The sequence below is a fragment of the Podarcis pityusensis genome, assembly GCF_964106645.2.
Source record: "Podarcis pityusensis genome assembly, chromosome: 2".
NCBI classification, from domain to species: Eukaryota; Metazoa; Chordata; class Lepidosauria; order Squamata; family Lacertidae; genus Podarcis; species Podarcis pityusensis.
Window position 1 is genome coordinate 97,904,926 of NC_138029.1, and position 17,753 is coordinate 97,922,678.

At 40.8% G+C, this 17,753-nt stretch overlaps 1 protein-coding gene and 1 pseudogene across 21 annotated transcripts in view; both read left to right on the forward strand.

The window, feature by feature from the left end:
* FOXP1 (forkhead box P1) overlaps positions 1–17,753 on the forward strand; it is a 539,690-nt gene that overhangs the window by 437,778 nt on the left and 84,159 nt on the right. For all 20 annotated transcript variants that reach the window (XR_013982997.1, XM_080995718.1, XM_080995726.1 and 17 more), the window contains one exon: positions 6,832–7,036. Coding sequence is in view for 19 of the 20 variants with exons in the window: in XM_080995718.1 (XP_080851844.1) it covers positions 6,832–7,036 (205 nt within the window). In the remaining variant the exon portion in view is untranslated. The remainder of the gene's footprint in view (positions 1–6,831; positions 7,037–17,753) is intronic.
* LOC308471738 (small ubiquitin-related modifier 3 pseudogene) lies at positions 9,751–10,281 on the forward strand (annotated as a pseudogene). The gene has a single exon. The product of its transcript is annotated as a small ubiquitin-related modifier 3 pseudogene (transcript).

Genomic DNA, 17,753 nt, shown 5'->3' on the forward strand with positions numbered 1-17,753 from the left:
GGTTTTGTACATGTAAAAAAATTACAGCACAAGTTAATTATACCTCCAGATTTATTGGTAAGAAACATCACAAGCTGTTCTTGCATACCCACCCACTGGACTCTGGCTTCAGCCTTCCAAATTTTTTCCCACAGTTTCTATACTGTTAAGTTTGCTTGGTGATGCTCATTGTATATAGTACATCAGTTAAGCTGTCCAAAAGAGGGCAATTGGGCAGTGACAAGACACGGTCATGTGTAATGTGAAAGAAATGAATGTGGTGATGCATGAAGTGTAATCTGCTCAGCAACACATCAGAGACACCAGTAGGTAATTCAGCAGTCGGGGGCATTGATTGATAGGCTTCGCAGTGTAGTATAACTATTAATTCCTATCACATTAGGAGGAAGCATATTTAAAAGGGGGTGAGCACTGGAGATCAAGCAAACACAAAACAAAGGTTGTGTTGGTGGCTAGTTTCAGTTACGTTATTATTCCCCTCCCCCCTTTCACATTATTATGATTCTGAGGTGCTGTTGTGTTGTGAAAAAGACAGGGGGAAAGGTAACTTGAGAATTCAGATAGGTCAGAATGCAACACATCCCTTTCCTTTATTGGAGAGATCTGATGGCTAAAAACTGATGTCGTTACGAGGTTTAAATCAACTTTCTGCTTGCTTGAACATGGTCACCTGGGTATGGAGGTACAAGGACAAAAAGAGGTTGAGCAACTCAAGTTGTCTTTGAGCCAGTGAGTACCTGGGGTTGGAAAATCGAGTTCCACGAACAGTAATCTGTCAGCTGTCCCCACAACATACATTTTTTAAGCCTTTGCCTGCATTTTCTTCTATAATGAAGAAGATACTTCTCCCACGAAAAAAAAATGCAACGAAGAAGAGTGTGAAAGCTCCAGTCTGTAATAATAATTGGCAATGAGCACTTAAAGTATAGACACCCTTTTTGTAACTGGCAACTGTTTTAAAGTACATAAAGAATCTTTTACTAGATGGAAGTACGTTTGTTGTTAAAAATACGAGCCATTCAATCCGTTTCTGCATTTTAGAGGTGAAATTATATTGGTAAATATGACAGAAACAACCACAAATGATGCAGCATTTCTTGCTTGTTTCAAAGAGCTCTGAAGCAAAACATTTAAAAAGTTTTAATCAATTACAATCCATTGCCTTACAATAAAACAGCATATATAACATTGAAACATTTGTGTAATCACTCCTGCCCTTACATTCAAATGCATCAATAATCTAGACTTTATGTCTGTACTCAGCATCAGCTGTAAAGCAAACTTCATTTAAGAAGCATCCTAAACAACTGAACCTAGAACGCCAGAACTACACAATACCAAAATAGAAGGTACTCTGATTCTAATCTCAGTGGACCTCACTTTCAAGGAAACATATTTAGGATTCGGAAAGTCGGCAGTTCAAATCCCCAGGATGGAGTGAGCTCCCATTGCTCTGTCCCAGCTCCTGCCAACCTAGCGGTTCGAAAGCACACCAGTGCAAGTAGATAAATAGGTACCACTGTGGCAGAAAGATAAATGGCATTTCTGTGTGCTCTGGCTTCTGTCACAGTGTTCCGTTGCGCCAGAAGTGATTTAGTCCTGCTGGCCACATGACCCAGAAAGCTGCCTGTGGACAAACGTCGGCTCCCTCGGCCTGAAGCGAGATGAGCGCTGCACCCCATAGTCACCTAACTGTCCAGGGATCATTTACCTTTTACCTTATTTTATCTATTTGATGTGCTTCGAAGATAAATACATGCCTGTGCTCTCAATTTGTACCTACCAAATTGCTGGAACATAAATTAGAATGCTAATAACTATGAGCACAATGTTAGAAGCTTAAAAAATGTGATTTCTCTCTGATATTACAATATACTAGTGTCGGTGGGTTCATCATGATTGTATCATTCCCACCTTTTAGGTTCTGCTAGTAGCAGAGGTCACTATATTTAATCACCCCTTAGGTTTGATTTAGCAGTAACTAACTTTCTGCAACATTTCTCAACTCAAATAAAATTATCCATGGAGTTTGTGCTAAAAAAGAAAACTATTACTTGTTGAAGAGTTCATAATAGCATTGTCCTGGTTTGGGGGACAATTATGTCACTTGGATCTCTGTGACATCATAATTAGATTCTGTTGCATAATTCAATCTGATCTGCAGTCCTTATGCCCGTGACCACCTCCAACTGCAGTTACAGATACTTTCTTTGCCTTTTATATCAAAATTGTGGAATTTGTTTAGATTTTGTTGTACAAAGACAGTTCTCATTAATGTTATGAATTGCCCATCTGTTATATAGTGGACAAATCCTGCTGTAGATGTTGCAGCTTGCTAATTGCCCCCTTTGCCCTTGATGTATCGAGAGACTTTCTGTGGTATTCAGTTTTTTATGTCATATAAATCAACGACAATCAAGCAGAAACACACAGCATCATCTCACTTTGAAAATCTAGAGTTATGTATACGAAGATTTTATAATAGCTAATGGTAACAGTAATGATAAAGGCAAATGTCTTTTTCTCATATCGGTGTATCCTCCCAAAATAAAAATGATGTTGACTCATGTGTTCTATTATCAATATGTTCCCATCAACAGACAAGTCCATTCACTATTGTTTCAACTGAGTAAACAGTGGTGAAAGGGTCAGTCATATTCACAGGTAATTGTTAGTGTGGAGACAGTCCTGTCAAGCGTGTTAGCTAAAAATACATCCCACACTGTCACTTTGCAAGGTGTTTGAAAATAATAGCCCAGTTGCAGCTAAACAGGACACAGGATTGTGTCGTGACCTTTCTCTTTGTTTAAATTGCCTCAGAGGTTTAATTTCAAGGGACAAGCAATAATTGAATATGTCTAATAACTAAATGCTCATATGGGACAAAATCCATCAAAATATAATTGGCATTTGATTTTTATGAAAGGAGAAGGAATGACTTTATAGCAATAGATGCATCTTTAGACTATCTGATCACTTAATGTATAAACCAAAGTGTATTTTAGAATATGTACTAATTGCAAACACTTAAAAAGCATTTTTGCATATATATTTTTAGGCGGCCCACTAGCAAAGACCAAATGTTTTCGTTAATGCTACTCTCAGAAAGGCGGGGAAGGTTATTGGTCTGTCGTGCAATAATTTACTCCTCTTTGATATGCAAACGATCCACGGTGAATATAAAAAAAATCCTATCAGACTCATTTCACAGTTCTTAACCACTTAGATTCTCTGGAGTCTATCGCCTCATTAGACCAGTGCTCTCCAAAGCTAGCATAATTAAAATCTTTAACAGTTTAGCAAAGTAAAGATGTTTGGCTGATCACGTTGAGATGATTATCTAGCCATTGTATTCTAAATGACAAAAATAAATTAAATTTAGACCTTGGCATTTTTTATTATGTGTTTCAAATGAATATATTGTATACTGTCTTTAATGCCTTAGGTTTGGTAAGAGACATGTCTGTTTCAGACACGGATGTATATTTTAAAAATGGCAGATTCTCCTCCCCACCCTTGAAAAAAGCAAGGATAACAGAGTACAGTAGCTTGAAACAAAGCAGTTGCATCCATTGACACCTAGACTTCCAAGTTCTTCAAAAGAAATCAATTAATTTTATTTTTGAAAACATGACTGATTCTACATGCTTTTAAAACTTAAAACTCCATCTTGTCCCAAATGCCCATGCCAGTCTACAACAGAACAAACTACTCTCAGATTTTTGGCATGCATAACCTATATGGGATGTCATATTAAACTGTAATTTCTTCAAAATATGAAGTTGGTGGCATACACCATTTTGAACTTACCTTGTTACACAGTATTTCTTCTTCTTTTTAAAAAAGTATGTTTTTATTTCACTTCCAATGGCTCATTAGCACTGATCAAGAAATGACAGTAATAATAATAGTGTTACTTATATAGAAACTTGCAGGGTTTTTTAAGCTAGACACATCCATCAATTAACTGAGCAGTGCTAGAAACCAAAATTAATGAGAAAGATAGGTGTGTTAATGAAATAATCATGGTATAATCAATTTGACTGTTAAAATTCGAAAAGCATTTCATGAAGACAATGTGAATTCATAATTTATGTCTAAAAGTGATTAATAAAAACTGTATTTAATAACAAAGCTATTTGTCATCATTTACAACTTAAGCACAAAATTAGTATCATTGTGGTTCATGTTGTCATAATAACACAGATGAATAAATTTATTTTGAAGACCTTCCTTGCTTCTGAAGAGAGGTTAAAATGTATCTGTCGCCAAGTCTCTTAGAAAATGAAGCACCATTTATTTAGATTCTCCTTCAGAAAGCAGCCAGTAATTGTTTTGCAATATAAATCTTGAAAGGAAAACCTCAGTTGGAACTTTACTTCCCATTGTGATTAAGAGAATGGGCCTATCAATAAGAAAAGGTTCTGTTTTAACTAGTTTCCACTCTTCTCAATATATATTCCCCCAGGAATTGTATATGTTGAGTTAATTGTTTGCCCTGTGTCCCAAATAGCTTGACGTAAAGCATGAAAGGTTGTTTGTGCATTAAGGCCTAAAATCATAGGTGACAAGTAATGAGTCTGTAAGGATAGTCAAGAACCTGTGCCATGTTAAAGCTGACAGTGATTGAGCTTGTCACAGGGCTGAAGTGTATTCTTTTGGACCCAATACACACTTACAATAGGGTCCCTTCACATACATAAACCAATATCATCCCATACATAGATTCTCATTAAATAATATTTCTGAAATGAGTATATGACTGCAAACCATGTATAAATTCACCAATTCACTTCAAAGCTTTAATTTTTCCTGGTCCATTTCCTTGCTAAAAATCATGAATTATCTCCCCAAAGCCAATTTGGTTTGCAAGTTCACAATTGATAGACAAAATAGCTAGGTGGCTTGACTGTTCTTTCCCATAATGCATTTTTGGATGGTTGTAGGCTGTAAATCCCTGCCCCCCCCCTTCGTAGCCGTAGCACTGCCACCTGTTGTCCGGTAGATCTTAAGAGAGCATGCCACATGAGGAAGCACAAATCTCTCTGTATTTAAAAGTCCTAGTTTAATTGCACACAAAAATGCCATCTCTGTTCTAGAGAATGTCATGGGCTGGCAGCACACTATTCAGAATGTAACTTGTTCTGCTCTCACGCCAGCAATTCTCCTAAATCTGTTGCATTCACACATACAAAAATGTTGCTGCTGCTGTTGTATTGTGTGTGTTTTTAAAAACAGTTAACACTTCTGTTGAGACAACTTCTTCAGCCATTAACCTAAATGGTCACTGCTAAGGAGCATATCTTAGCAGTGACCATTTAGGTTACTGGCTGAAGAAGTTGCCTCAACAGAAGTGTTAACTGTTTTTTGTTGTTTTTTTAAAGTAGCATGTCTTAGGGACCCGGGTGGCACTGCGGTCTAAACCACTGAGCCTCTTGATCTAGCTGATCAGAAGGTTGGTGGTTCAAATCCCCACGACGGGGTGAGCGCCCATTGCTCGGTCCCAACTCCTGCCAACCTAGCAGTTCGAAAGCACACCAGTGCAAGTAGCTAAATAGGTACTGCTCTGGCTGGAAGGTAAATATCGTTTCCATGCACTGCTCTGGTTTTGGTGTTCCGTTGCGCCAGAAGCGGCTTAGTCATGCTGGCCACATGACCTGGAAAAACTGACTGCGGACAAATGCCAGCTTCCTCGGCCTGTAAAGCGAGATGAGTGCCACAACCCCAGAGTCGTCTGCGACTGGACTTAACTGCCAGGGGTCCTTTACCTTTTAAGTAGCATATCTTAGACCTTATTGTCCAATGTCGAGAGCAGTCTGCCTCTCATTTAGTTTCTCGCAATGCCCTGGGCATTGGGAGATTAAAGTGGTAACTCCCAACCAGGCTTTGAGTGTTGTAGCTTCTGCCAATTAAGCCTGAGGTAACCCTCAACGCAGGTGGTGCTGTGGTCTAAACCACTGAGCCTAGGGCTTGCCGATCAGAAGGTCAGCGGTTCGAATCCCCGCGATGGGCTGAGCTCCCGTTGCTCGGTCCCTGCTCCTGCCAACCTAGCAGTTCTAAAGCACGTCAAAGTGCAAGTAGATAAATAGGTACTGCTCCAGCAGGAAGGTAAACAGCTTTTCTGTGCGCTGCTCTGGTTCGCCAGAAGCGGCTTAGTCATGCTGGCCACATGACTCGGAAGCTGTACGCCGGCTCCCTTGGCCAATAAAGCGAGATGAGCGCCGCAACCCCAGAGTCATCCGCGACTGGACCTAACGGTCAGGGGTCCCTTTATCTTTAACCCATCAATGTACGGAAGGATCCACCAGAGAGCAGTTTGCTCAAGGCTCTCTAAAACATGCAGCCAGCCCAGGTTGGTTGACTCATTGGACTTAAATGTATTGCATTATTTAAATGTGAAAGTTCATCATGAAGTGATAAAAAAATAAAATAAGGGCAATGCCATGATTTTCTTTCCTTATGTCTGAGCCTTTCATATTCCTGTATTCACGTCTTCAGTGAGGACTAGAAATAGCCTTTAAAAACTATCTTTTGGCTTTTGATGTATTGACTGCAATGGGACCTCCGTGTTGCCCGCCTTCCAGTTTACCATAACAGTGAAGCCTAACTAATCAACCGCAGGGACATGCAGTTTGTGGAAAACGTTGACTTGGCAGGCAGCATTACTATTGCTCCAATTCAGTGGTGTGTATGTGGCATTTATTACTTGGTCCTTGGAATTTGAAAAATAACCTCCCAGACTAGGTTTTGTTTTCCGGCTTTGATATTAATTACTGTTTGAAGATGGCTAAATTAGCTGTTAATTAATTTCACTATTCAATTTTGTTTCAGGCATGATTCCAAATGAACTGCAGCAACTCTGGAAGGAAGTGACGGGTTCTCACACAGCAGAGGAAGCCGCAAGCAACAACCACAGCAGTTTGGACCTGTCGACAACATGCATCTCCTCCTCGGCCTCCTCTAAGGCCTCCTTAATAATAAACTCACATGCCTCAACAAATGGACAACTATCAGTCCACACTCCTAAAAGAGAGAGGTAAGTGCTTCTAGAATTCCTCCTTATCTCTGCCCAGAGCGGTATATCTTTACTGTGGTGTTCGTTTTAGTCATGCATATGGCTTCTGTCACCTACATACAAGGGGGGAAATGGCGTAGCGTATGGAGAAGGACCATAGCTCAGCAGTAGAGCATTTGCTTTGTATAAAGAAGGTCCCAGGTTTGATCCCCAGCTGGGACATTCTGGAGATCTGCTTCCAGTCAGCGCTGGACAGTACAGTGGTACCTCAGGTTACAAATGCTTCAGGTTACAAACACTTCAGATTACAAACTCCGCTAACCTGGAAGTAGTACCTCAGGTTGAGAACTTTGCCCCAGGATGAGAACGGAAATCGCGCGGCGGCAGCGAGAGGCTCCATTAGCAAAAGCGCGCCTGAGGTTAAGAATGGACCTCTGGAATGAATTAACTTCGTAACCTGAGGTACCACTGTATTGAGCTAGAAAACACTCAGTGTAAGGCAGCTTCCTGCGTTTCTATTAATTCAGCGACTGGTTTTGAGTGTGTAAGCTAAGAGTTAACTTCTTGAGTGTTGCATAAATGTTACTGCTGATACCCCTGGACTCATGAAGCGTATTTGCTGACTTAAAGTCACTAATCTTTGTTGTGCCTTTGAGTTGGTTCACCAAACACATTTTTGTCCACATGAGCGGTTCTGACTTGTGTCGAGGTGCTTGCTTTCTAAAGAAAAATGTAATATATGAAGGTGGTAATCCTGGATATAAGTGATCCTGCATTCCGCTGATTACAGTTGGAATGTGCTACAACATATGACATAACCCAAGGATAGGTTCGTGCTCACATGGACAAACGTAGCAGGAATGTATTCAGGAATTTGTGCAGTCACGCAAGTTTATCACTCATTGTTTTGCAGATGCCACTTTTAATGTATATTGTTTCCTTGTGGTACCTGGGAAGCAATTTCTCAGAAATATATTTTATCCTGTTGCTGTTTGTCTGTCAACTGGTTGTTGGTTCTTGAGAAGCAATTTGGAAGGCTCTTTATCTGGACGGTGTGATTGCAAATTGCTGTCCAAAAGGGGTCATCTGATTGTGATGTCAAGTGATTGGCAGGTGGGCAGCCCCAGCCACATGTCAAATTGGGTTGGGGTGGTGGTGCAGATGAGTATCTAGCCCATCGACCAGATCCAGTTCCCCACCTCATGATTTAGCTACTTCAAATTTCACACTGACCAAAAGGTATCATGTTTGAAAACTGCTGCTGAACTCATTAAAAATCTAGAGCAACAAACATAGCACCTTAAAAACAGAAACAACAACCCCTCTTGTTCTACCATTTGCTGTCCCTTTTGTGGATCGTCCTTCTTAGGATGACATCTAGGTACATATTGCGACTGTTGCCTCGGTCTCTCTGCTTCTTTTGTTTGACTCACAGGGGAAGGGCCAAGTAGGTGCAGGCCCTCACAAAAAACACACCCACCGCCTTTGTTTGGATTCCCCTGCATCTAATTGCCACTCATTGTGCAGTACGAGATGCTGTTGCAAAAAGTCCCCCCGAGTTTCAGAAATGGGTTGTCAACTGGGGAATGTGGGGTGAGGTCTGCTTTTAGAGGAGATGGCCTCCCTATTCAACAAAGCTCTCTCGCTGTGCCATTGAGATCCCAGCCATGATCTTTCATGGCCCGGTGATGAAGACAAGTGTATGTGCTTATGTTGAGAAGGATCTTTTCCTCTTTGGAACTTGATATGCTTAAAAATCAAAAGGGAATTAACTATTTTACTTAATTGCCTATGTTCACTAATTTGTAGGTGACTGGTTGTTGTTTTTCCTGGCCAAAGTTTTTCCTAGTCAAGTGATTTGAAATTTTTTTGGTAAGGCAAAGCATATAAGCACATCTTGTGCCTTGCTTACATGAAGAAAACAAAGCTGTCATGTATAGATGCAAAATACTTAAGAACATTTTTTTGAATTGAGATATTGTCATATATAGTGTCTGTTACTTAGACAGGGAGGACTTAGTCCTGTTGTTGTTGGTGTACATTTGTGCATGTCTGTCAAATGAAATATGTTTGCTGTAGCACCAGAAGACTGAGTTTTCTTGGGAGGATGAGATGTACGAAAAATGATCTTGGCTTCTTCCAACTTATAGAAAAAGGGGAGAGAGAATCGTAACGCATTTTGTGTGTGTGCGTGCGCATGCACCCTCCCCATAACTTTAAAGACTAAAGGCTGTGCACTGGAATAAGTGTTTCTGTGGCATATATGAGTAATGAACAGCTTAAAGCCAGAAATGGACTACACTTGGCAGCGTATGTGTGTCTTTTTGCTTACATTCTGTGCCCGCCGAGCCACTTTCTTCTGTGGCGTGTAGAATTCAGTTTGTTCACATCCTACCATACAGCCCTCAATATTTCAGTTTCCAACAGAATATAGGACTGGTTAACAAAGCTGGTGTGCTCTTTGCCTCCCTGTGTAGGACTATCTGGTCTGGTTCACGTGTAACACTAAACCATGGTTTGACACTATGTGCATGTGCTAGAATAAGCCAAAACCAAGCCTTCACACTTCGTGGAGTGGGTTGTAGACAGTGTTCTTGTACCGATGGAATGTTAACGTGATATGTGCTAGATACTGTGTTAGAACAGAAAATTGGCGGCGGGTGGGAGAGGAGAGGACAGGAAGACAGGGGCTCCAAGCAGGTGCGGACTTGCTCCTTGAGGAGGTCCTTGCCTGATGTGACGACATATCCGAGGAGAAACCCAAGGAAGGAATAAAAATGGAGGATGACCATATCAATTTAAAAGTAGCTGGCCAAATGGATCAGGGGTCCTGTTTAAAATAAAATGGCACCCACAACTAAGTAAACTAATGAAGGCCTATTGTGAGAGACAGGGTTTGTCAATGAGACAGATTAGATTCAGATTTGATGGACAACCAATTAATGAAACAGACACACCTGCACAGTTGGAAATGGAAGATGAAGATACTATTGATGTGTTTCAACAGCAGACTGGTGGCATGTGCTAAATATCCTGTCCTTTTAGGAAGAGGAATGTGAAAATCCAACTCACTTTATCATTTGTCCTTGGATTTGCTATTAAATAGTAAACAATCATACAGGCATCTTCTCATGTTCTGAAGACATTTATCCAAATTCTTTTCCTGTCCCTGATATACTGTGTGTGCAAGTTGAAGCTGCATCTGTGGAAAATTACTGCATCATAAAAATGGGCCCAGTCAAAATTTTCAAATACTGGTTGTTGTCTGATGTCATCTTGTTTCTATAAATTGGTGGCCTAAATACGAGGCTACTGTGAAACAAGGATACTTAGTCCTGGCTTTCATTGTTTCTGTTTTACTGGTTAATTATGTAATGTAAATATTGAAATATCTTTCCTTGCAATAGTAAGTTTCTCCTCAAAACAATTGGGTTGAGAAGGAAAGGATTTTACCATTAAACACAGGTATTACTCTAAAATTGTTAATGGGATATACAGAAAGGACAGTACTTTCAGATACATGCTTAGTGACAGTTTAAGCTTTAAGGTAATGCAAATGTACACGTGCTTTTTCATAATAAGATAGCATAGAATAAAATATTTTTTAAAGAAAAGAAATGAAAAAACAGGAAATTGGCACTGTTGGCCTTTATGGGTAGTCAATCCAAATGGTTCAGTGATATTTCTTAGAGCTGCAGCAGAATTTGCCTGTTTATACTCTATGCAGAACTGCTTTGCAAAAGTTGGTGACTTACTTGGATCTGCTTTTAATGGACATTTCCTGATCTTTGTGATCTGATCTCTGTCTAATTGCAAGATAGTAGGGTTTTTTAAAATGCATGTAATATATCCCTACATGTTAAATTTGGAACCTAACATAGTTGCACAATTTGTTTTTAATGGAAACTTGTCTGTCAAATTGAAAACCTGGGGGGAAAATGCTGCACCTTAAATTGTGCCTCCAAAGCATATTCTTCATTTTCAAATTCACATGTAATAAATCTTGACACTTTGCCATTTGTGATCTACTCGAGTACAGTGGCTTGAAATCAGCTTTGGGATAAAATTTGAAAACAAACTTTGTCCCAATTCTTTATTTTATTAAACTAAAAAATAATAATGCAGCCTTAACCTCTAATGAATTTTGTAATACACGTGCACAATATCATTTATTAGTGTTCCGTAGAACAATTCTTTAAAAACCCTTTTTGAGTCCATCAAAATATAAAAAAATAAATGTCTCAGAGTGGAAGAGGGTTCAAGCTTTTGGTGGCTTCCCTTCTCTTTGGCGCGTTTGAGGTTGGCACCATCAATTTGCAGCAGCATGATTGAATTACCTCTGTCCATAAGAAGAGGAGGCATAGTATGTGCTGAAGAATGCCGACTAAGGCACTTAAGGTTTCTGTTGCTGCTTTGTCAGGCAATGTGGTGCCTGCCTAGGTGTCATATGACACATAAAACTCTGCTTGTTTAGATGCTATTTATTTATTTATTTATTTGTTTGTTTGTTTGTTTGTTTTTAAAAAAGTATTATTTCTGCGTATTCAGGGAAGCAGATGAAGGTTTGAGAGAGAATGCTATCTAGGGTACAAGGGGCATGTTTGTTTCAGGTAACCTTATCTGAATTCGAAGCTTCTTCTGAAAAAACAGGACTGGGAAATATTTCATTTTTAGTAGTCATTATAAAATATGTAGGAGCAGTTTCATTGCAAGATTTTTTTTTTTTATGAATGGACATTTTGAGTTTAATTTAACTTAATTTACCTATTTCATATTTTAGTTTGAGCCCATAATATAGGTTGTTGTTTAGTCGTTTAGTCGTGTCCGACTCTTCGTGACCCCATGGACCAGAGCACGCCAAGCACTTCTGTCCTCCACTGCCTCCCGCAGTTTGGACAGACTCATGCTGGTAGCTTCGAGAATACCATCCAACCATCTCATCCTCTGTCGTCCCCTTCTCCTTGTGCCCTCCATCTTTCCCAACATCAGGGTCTTTTCCAGGGAGTCTTCTCTTCTCATGAGGTGACCAAAGTATTGGAGCCTCAACTTCATAATATATATTTTGTTTTAAATGAACAAGATACGGAAATATACAGGTTGTATTTAAATGCCCTCCTCTTGCCCATTTACTCTATTCTCCAATCATAGTTTTCTCCTGCAGTAATGTTACCGTGGAACTCCCTGATAGTGAATCCATAGCAGGTGACTGGAAAGTTCACCTCTTCTTGGTCACCGTTTCTCCCATTTTACAGACTGAGAATTGAATCTCAGAGATCTGCAACTGAACAGGCAGTAAAAGCATGGCAGGAGAAGAAAAAAATTGGGCACATCTATCCATACCCTTTATGGGATGCGGGTGGCGCTGTGGGTTAAACCACAGAGCCTAGGACTTGCCGATCAGAAGATTGGCGGTTCGAATCCCCGCAACAGGGTGAGCTCCCGCTGCTCGGTCCCTGCTCCTGCCAACCTAGCAGTTCGAAAGCACATCAAAGTGAAAGTAGATAAATAGGTACCGCTCCAGCGGGAAGGTAAACGCCGTTTCCGTGCGCTGCTCTGGTTCGCCAGAAGCGGCTTAGTCATGCTGGCCACATGACCCAGAAGCTGTATGCCGGCTCCCTCAGCCAATAAAGCGAGATGAGCACCGCAACCCCAGAGTCGGTCACGACTGGACCTAATGGTCAGGGGTCCCTTTACCTTTACTTATCCATACCCTTTCACCATTTGGATGAACAACTGGGAGCTTATTCTACTGGCTCTTATTTTAGTAACAACACCAAAATCACTTTATTCTCTTATTCTAAATGAAGAACTGGGCGAGTAAGGCTAAGATGTTCAAGGCTACCTGCAACAGAGGAAGGCACCTTCACTCTCATTTATCCTAATTTACTATCCAGGGATTCTTTCTTCACCTGCAGAGAGAGAGGGATTGCCCTGACTGCTGGGGGCGCTGACAGAGCAAGCAAGCTCATGAGGGCAGCCACATGCAGTGGAGAAAATCAACCTTCCCTCCAGACCCCAGTCACTAGCCGCAAGCTGAGGGCAGTGTATAATACCTTCCTTAGCACATCGACGAGTAGCATTCCCTGATCTGAACTAAAATGAGACATGGGATCCCTGTTTGTGAACCTGCTTCTGCTGCTGTAGCTACAGGCGAGTGCCCATTTAGAAGCTGCTCTCTAAAGCACCATCCAGAGTTTACAGCAATGCTATCTTTTTTCTCACCCCCCTCCCTCCCCCTTTCTCTCTTTTTTAAAAAGCTCCTTATTTAAGTAGTCAGGCAATGTGTCAGTGATATTACAAGCTAAGGGCTGAGGTTAACAGATTGAGAAGAGGGCAGGAGAGAAAGCGGCTGGAAGATTAATGTCAACAGAGATGTTTTCAGGGTGTAAAAGAAAGGGTGAAAACACTGACGATTGAAGGTAGCAGCTCTGAAGAAGCTCTTTGAATGTGGCATTGACTCGGAGCCTTAGGAAGTAGCTTGCGTCTCTTGCTTGCACTCGTTCTCCAAAGAGAATTGCTGATGAACAATAGGATACAGGAGCGGGTACCCCAGTCCACCCCCTACATGCAGCCTTGAGCTGGATCTTAGCAGGGGGATTCTTTCCAGTGCCAGAGGCTGGGGGAGAGGAGAGCGCAGCACCAACATCCCTCCGGGCCCCCCTCCCACATCCTGGTCAGCCTTATACTGAATCTCCATGAATGAGCAGTTTCTTTTCTCTCTGCTAGGCTGTCACCTAGGTGGATAGAGCAACAACACTCAGCTGGGGTGCTCTGGAGGAGTTTTCTCCAGCTGTTATATGTCCAGAAGCAGCATCGGCCAGGGAGGGCAGGGTACAAATAAAATTATTATTATTATTATTATTATTATTATTATTATTATTATTATTGAATCATGCTCTCAAGCAAACTCTCAGACCCTCTTGCTGTTGTTAGACATTGGGGTGCATTGCTAGCGACTCTACTGCAGCCCAACTCAAGGGATTGGTGGATGGAACTTGATTCCTGGAGTAGGCTGTTGTCTTTTTGGGTAAGAGTTACACTCCCTCTGAAAAATTAGGGTCATATCCTGCAGAGTGCTCCTGCATTGAGCACTGCTGCTTCCATGTAGCAGCCATGGCTAAGGGTTCCTTTCCTTAGTTTAGCCTCGTGCATCAACCGTGCCCATTTCTACAGAAAGCAGAGCTGGCCCTAGTGACATAAGTACCCTGAGCACCTTTTATTTTGTTTACTGGAACATGGAGCTGTATTTGAAAATTGTTCGGAAACACCAGCTGGTAATATTTTCTGCTGCTAAAAAATTTCTGCAGGGACAAGTCCACTGGATCGCGTGACTCCTTTTCTATTCCAGTTGCACTGGTTCCTGATTTCCCTCTGGAGTCAGTTCAAGGTGCTAGTTGTTAAATTACCTGAACAGTTTGGGATCAGGGCACTTATAATAAATTTTCTTCCCATAAGAACCTTCCAGTCCTTTCAGGTTGGCAGTGTAGGTTCTCTTGCATATTCTACTTGTATCTGAGGCCAAGGTTAGCAGGAACACGGGAGAGAAAACCTTGTGGAACTTTCTGTCCCAGGAAATCTTAATTGTGTCCCTTTTGATTTTTATTTTTTTTTAATCTCCTTTAGAACATGCTTTTGTTCCCATGAGAGTTTTTTAATTTAACTGGCTAGTTTACTTTTACCTGCCATATTCTGTGTGCCTTTCCCTCTTTTATTTTAATAATTTGATTTTGTTGCTTTAGTACTGCTTTCTGAGTTTTGTTAGCAGCCTTTGGCATCTTCAGATGACAAGGTAGAGTATAAATTCAAAATAAATAAAGAGCCTCAATTAAACAAGTGACTTCATTTGATGGGAGGTCAATTATTTTCAACAAGATGCAGCAAGAGAGGTTTTTGTGTTTCAGTGATGGTGGTGTTTTGGGAGGAAAGACACGTCATTACGCTGAGGAGTTTACATGCTAAATTTTGTCAAATGAGAGAGAAAACCAAAGGTGTGTTGGGGGGGGGGGGAGGTTGTAAAATGCTGTACCATGCCTCAGCAGCCATTAAAACCCTACTTCAGTGGAAAGGGATTCAGATATTTGTAAGGGAGAAGGTTGTAGGCTTGATCCTTGGAAGTAAATAGAGATAAATCACTGTCTTCCCTAAGTGCAAAGGCTACCTGACTTTGGAAAAAATGTCCCAGGGCATAGTACTTTTGTCTAGGCTTTGCAGTTCAGTTCTGTGTGGAAATCAACTAAATGGCATGTTTAGGATATGGCCTGCGCAGTAAGCTCACCTGTCCTGGCTAGTTCAACTGAAAAAGAATTTGGTTCATCAAACGTACACATTGCCAGCTTAAAAGGCAGTCAGTTTGTTCAGAACAAAAGTGGTTTGGGGGGAAACTCATCAAAATGCAAGATTGCCTAAGAAAAGACGTAGAAAATGAGAAACAAGGAGAGTAGGAAAACACACAGCCTACGTTTTAGGAATGAAGATTAACCAGCTAAGGTTCAGGGTGAGTAATATTGGCTGGAGAAAACAAGTGGATAAATTGAAAACAATGACAACTACACCTGTTCGGGGGGCGGGAAAGCTCTGGCTATCACTTGCTGTCATTCTGTATATTTCTAATGTTCAGGTGTGAATTTTGTTGCTAGTGTAGTCAAAACAGCACTACCCATCCACAAGAGAGGAGGTATCGCCCGACTTGGGGAAACCCTGAGGTTTGCAAAAGTATAAAAAGTCCTTATTGGGGACTTTATTGGCTGGCTGGAACCCTGATCAGGAGCACTCAGGAGGGCAACTTTCTGTTGCAGATCCCACATCTGTTACTCTACACTCTTTGATTTCTTTAAATACTAATCGTCTGCTGGCTACTATAGAAGTTAGCCAAGCCAACTATGGAACTAGTTTCCCCCCTCCCTTTCCACACTTTTCAGAATAGCATTGAGAGTGACAAGTATATGAACCTTCATTTGAGCTCTAGTTACCGAGTTGTTCTGGTTTCATTTGTCATGTTGAAGCTAAATTATTGTGATGTACCATGAAAAAGGACTGTACCTCCAGATTGTAACGAGGTCAAAATGTGTTTCTGAATTTAACTGCTGCTTATTTAAACAGTCTTGTGATGTAGTTCTGAATGTGTTTGACTGTTTCCTGTATCTTCAATGTATATATTTTTACTGCAAATGACTAAAAAAAAAGGACCAATGTCATGTGTTAAGAGCAAGCAGTACTTTTAGGAAGGTTTTTGTTTTCAGCTAGTAATATTTAGGGTATATGGAAACTTATGGGGGCAGTATTACAAAGCTGAGTGAGTTTACCCAAAATGAAAACAAAATGATTCAGTCCTGTATTATTACTAAAAAAGTGTCATAACTCACGTTAGAGGAGTTGTTGTTGTTGTTATTATATTTTATTTATACACCACCCATCTGGCTGGGTTTTTTAAGTGGTCTGCAAAGTTAAAACACGCTGGGTTGTATTCATCTATCATACAGTAGACCAGGAGACTCACAGAAAAACTTCCAAGAACTTGGAGAGGTTCATGCAACTGAAGGAGCTTCAGGGGCCCAGGTCCCTCTGTGTGTGTGTGTGTGTGTGTGTGTGTGAGAGAGAAATATATATGTATACGGTATATCCCTCACTTTCCATCATGTAGGTCTCAAAGTGGCTCACAACAATAAAGTATACAACTTGCAAAATTTAAAACAGAAATTTAATCTAAAAAAAAACCACGTAAATTTAACCTCAAAAATTTTAAACCTTGAGAATTTTAAATCTCCTCCCCCCCCCCCCCCGGGCAATGTAAAACATATGAGCATTCAGGGTGCATAGTTTTAGTCAGTCAGCTGAAACTGACTCCTGTCTGAAACCCCAGGAAGCCACTGTCAGTCAGTGCAGACAATACTGACCTAGATGGACCCATTGGTCTGGCTTGCTATAAGGCCACTTCCATGCCTTAACTTCCTGTGCTCCATGTTAAGTGTGCCTCTAATTAAAAAACCCCCAATAAAACCCCACAAACCCCACATTAAAAAAGAAGCAACAAACACCCAAACCTTCCTGTTTAAATTTTCTCTGGCAGGGAAGTGATACAATTCATTCTGGAAATACTGAGTTAATGCTTTCAGTTTTTCTGGGGCTTTTTATTTTTTTTTGTCTTCCGCTGTATCTTGTGTCCCCCTCCTTTGTCCCACATTGCACCCGAATTTCGTTAAGCGACGTCAGTGGTGGCAGCAGCTCTGAGGCTTGGCGCACAGCAATCTGTTAAGGAGATAAATAATCTGCCTTGGCATGACACTCCTACTCTCCTCTTTAATTTGTCTTACACAAGGAAAATTATAATTAAATCATTCAGGGTAAACCCTTGAGTACAGAGAGGGGGAAAAACACACTTTGGTAAAGATTGCCAGTAGAGACCAACTTCCCTGTTGTGCTGTGTAGAGACATTTATCAATATTCAACACTGTTAAAAGGAGAACATTTTCGTGCAATTTGTGAGGCGGATGCCAAAGCTGAAATCAAGGCTTGTTAAGATTCTTTCCCCTGTGCAGTCATGAGCGTTCAGCGTCGTTAGCGTTACGCTCTGACTGCATGTTTCCAGGCTTGGATTTTGCTCAGACAATTTAATAATGTTTATTGTGCTGATTATATACATACATATAAATTCACTCAATGCAGTAAACCTGCCTCAGTCATTTCTGTCCTAAGGGAAATGGCAAAGCTATAGATACTTGCGTTCACAAAGAGTAAGCAA